The sequence below is a fragment of the Tripterygium wilfordii genome, chromosome 11 (genome assembly GCF_013401445.1).
Source record: "Tripterygium wilfordii isolate XIE 37 chromosome 11, ASM1340144v1, whole genome shotgun sequence".
Lineage (NCBI taxonomy): Eukaryota > Viridiplantae > Streptophyta > Magnoliopsida > Celastrales > Celastraceae > Tripterygium > Tripterygium wilfordii.
The window spans coordinates 13,762,737-13,766,513 of NC_052242.1; the positions used below are offsets into that span (position 1 = coordinate 13,762,737).

General features: G+C 41.4%; 1 protein-coding gene across 1 annotated transcript; it reads right to left on the reverse strand.

Moving 5' to 3' along the window:
- On the reverse strand, positions 1 to 3,777 carry LOC120009338 (CO(2)-response secreted protease-like). Its single transcript, XM_038859893.1, has 9 exons — positions 3,106 to 3,777; positions 2,763 to 3,016; positions 2,549 to 2,660; positions 1,823 to 2,336; positions 1,650 to 1,750; positions 1,339 to 1,590; positions 1,125 to 1,239; positions 849 to 1,053; positions 1 to 764 (listed from the first exon to the last, which is right to left on the reverse strand). The coding sequence occupies exons 1-9, from the start codon at positions 3,276 to 3,278 to the stop codon at positions 196 to 198; spliced, it is 2,295 nt and encodes a 764-aa protein (XP_038715821.1). The 5' UTR covers positions 3,279 to 3,777; the 3' UTR covers positions 1 to 195.

The following is a 3,777-nucleotide window of genomic DNA, read 5'->3' on the forward strand; positions in this document are numbered from 1 at the left end:
ATGGAATAGCAAACTTATGGAGTCGTAGATTTTACTAATCAATTCGTCCAACAATTTTTGGTCATTACAGTTATAACTTTGATCAAAGGTATCAGTTTCCAGTCACATAGCTCCATAGATATGTAGTTAACATATATTGGGTCTTATTGTAGCTTGGGAGTCATAGAAATGAGTCAATGACCTTGGCTTCTTACATCAACTGCTACTGCTGCTCACAGCAAATGGACTTCGGACCTTAATCTTTCCATTAGTCCATGTAATTGATCCGAACATGTCTTTGTCAGAGGGCGAGGAGTTGGAGGAGAAGATCACTTGGTAAGTATGCTTCTCACCAGTCTTTGTAAACTTCAGTTTGTCTGGGATCACTTTGACGTGTAGTGCAACAGGTGCATCCACAGTTGCTATATAAGTTGCGTGACCTTCCTCAGCAATGTTGGTAACAGTTCTGCTAATGGTCCTGGTCTGTTTTCCTATGAAATTTGAGACTGATATTGATGGGTAGTTGATATTTGAGATCAAGTCTTTGCTCGATTTTTGCGGGCAAGTAAAATTAGCGGCAGTGGCGTTTGCGATCATCTGAATTGTGGACTCATTGTATCCAAAATAACAGAGGAAGTTTAGGTAGTCAATGGTGGTCGTCTCATAAACCAATCCAGGATTTAATGATCCACTAGTGCTTACTACCCCTGCACCATAATCGTAAGGCGTGGCTATTGAACCCGAATCTGTGGTTATTGGTTCCTTAAGATTGTTGGTCTGGAATGCTGTAGATTGAAAACAGAAAACCTTCAGTGCTCAAGTTTGGTATTCATTTCTGTACTTCAAAAAACTAGATCCTGATTCCTGACCTGTTGTCATGATGGCTGAGCTGATCATAGAAGGATTCCATGTGGGGTGCTTAGATTTCACTGTGGCTGCAACTCCAGAAATGTGTGGACATGCCATAGAAGTCCCAGAAAGGATGTTGAATAGTGGTTTGCCCTTTCGAGTTGGTTTGGTGTTGTTGCCATTCCATGCTGCAAGTATGTCGACTCCCGGTGCCGAGATGTCAGGCTGCAAAACCATTAAGTAAGAATAGCTAGCTTTCAATTTTGCTCATTTTGGTGCAAGTTTAGAGGGTTTACCTTGAGAATGTTCCACTGGTTACCAGAAGGACCTCTAGATGAGAAGTACCCAACTGCAGGTGCTGGCTTAAAGTTTGTTACCATTTCAGTCGCCAAAATTGTTGCAATGGGGTTTCTGCAGCCAGAAATACAAAAGTACTTGTTAGCATTAAGTTGCTTCTGGCAATGATATACTTTCAATGGTAACGGTTGTCGGTTGTTAATGTTGTACCACCTTGTTGAGTTCATGTATGAAAAGACCTTGGCGCCATCTTTTAAACTGATCACAGTCGTTGGAAATGTACCATATGTCCGTGCCACTGATCTCCACATATCATCTAGCACTATTGCACCAACTCCTCCCGTACTCTTCACTTCTTCGCTTCTGTCTTCCAATGTGTAATCATCGTCCTCACCTTCTTCGTTATCACACAAAACGATCCTCCCCCTCACCAAAGTTTTATTCAATGAACCCGGATGGCAGTTCCTGAACAAGTCATGTTTAATACATTGAGGATGTGCTTATAAACTGTTAATGTTGCGTACCTTGCGTCGTAATCATAAGCCTTGGCCTTCTTGGCTGCCATGCCATATATCAGAGGGTACACTGGAGATTTCTGAATGTCAGCAAAGTTTATGGCTTCACCCTGCAAGAACAAGCATATATTGATTAGAAATGCCGTCATTTTGAAAGAACTGGGTAGCATGTACTTGATTACCTTAAGTACAGACTTGTCACCCAAGACAACATCAGACTTAAAATCCCTGTCAATGGTAGTGGCGGCAACGGTCAAGATCCAAGGTGCATCATTCACAACTGTTTCTAAGTATGGTCCACCATTCCCTGCAGAGCTTACCACAGTAATCCCCTTGGCCACGGCGTGGAATGCTCCAATGGCAATGGGATCATTTTTAAGTTCAGTTGATCCAGCAGTTGAACCAATCGACACAGAGAGAATATCAACACCGTCAGCTATTGCATCATCAAATCCTGCTAATATGCTGGAGCCTGAGCATAAATAACGACCGCATACTTTATAAACAGCAATTCTTGATCCGGGTGAACCTCCTTTTGCAGTGCCTTTTGCTAGGCCGTAATAAGATGCAGACTGAACCGCTCTCCCTGCAGCAGTAGCAGCTACATGAGTGCCATGCCCTACTTCATCCCTCACCGAGTTGGAGTTTTGAGTTGGACGACTAGGGTCATCATAGACTCTTGCCCCAATTATCTTCCTGATGAAATAATATGAGTTATATCAGATGGATTAGAAGAAAGCTTCATTGGCATCAATGTTAAGGACAAGGCAATACAAAGGATTCCATTGCGGGATGTTTCAGGTTTGAAGCATATTGCAGGGAAAGTCTGTGACTTTGTTCAAGGCTCATTGCTTAAGCATAAGGTGCGATCAAGTTTAGGTTCAATTATATTTCGCAGAATTGAGTACCTATTACAGTTTGAGGCATTGAAATCTGGCCCTTCCATGCAGATTCCTTTCCACCGCGAAGGAATTGGACTCATCCCCTTGTCATTGAAGCTCTCTGACTCCGGCCAAATTCCTATGTTCCATACAATCAAACTCAACCAACTTAGACCACCAAACGATCGAAATAGTTTATAGCTAAGTACTAATACTTATTGATTTCCTTTTGAGGATTCACCCGAATCAAGAAAGCCAATGATGGTGTCGTCCGAGGAAGAATTAGAGTCCGAACTGGGGGTTGAATCAATCCTTATATCAGTTATATACTTCAAGAAATCCCATGAACGAGTTGTGTGCAGCTGCAAGAGAGGATCAGGAAAAACTGATACTACTCCCGGTTTTCGAGCTAGTAAACGTGCTTCATCTGCTGATAAACGCGCTGCAAAGCCTGCGATTCCATGTCTGTAGTTGTGAACTACAGCATTCGCATTCCTGCACAACAAATACGGTATAATGAGCTTAACCATACTTTTCTCATTGTGCACAAATTTATTATCTTTCAAACTAGGTATGATATTCACCTCTTTAACACAGAATTCAATAGTTTAGCATGGTTATCTCTTGTTGCGGAACCTGCAGCTCCCATGTAAACAATATAGACACCATCTTTATCTCTTGCAGATGCTCCATTGGCTTTGAAAAATAGCACGAAAAGTAGAAAAGCAGATAAGAAGAAAACAAAAAGGCTTCTCATGTTTTACTACTTCTGCTCTCTATGCTTGTACGATAATGGAAGAAGATTTAGTGATATATATATATAAGCAGAGATGGTAGTGGAAGACTTGTATCACTGCATACAAAGCGTGTTGAATATGTAATGCCATTGACTGGTGGAGATGATGATGGATTGATGGTGGGGGTGGAGATAAGTGTAGATCGAAGACAAATTGGTCACTGATTTGGCAACTGAAGAGCAATAATTTAGACTGATTTTGGAACAAAACAAAAGTGAAGATCAAGTGTGCTTTTTATGTGATTTTGATTGGGGACATTCCCTACATTTGGCCAATAGAAGGAGAAGGACAAAATATATGGAACATTTGTAGGTCAGGTCCAAGGTGTTAAGGCTCATGGTGGGTCGAAAGTTCTAGAATGAAATGGCTGTCATCCATGCGGACGATGTGGTGAAGTCAACAAATTGGAGAAGCAAGGATTTATTGATGATATTTGACTGAAAATGTGGTGATATTGGA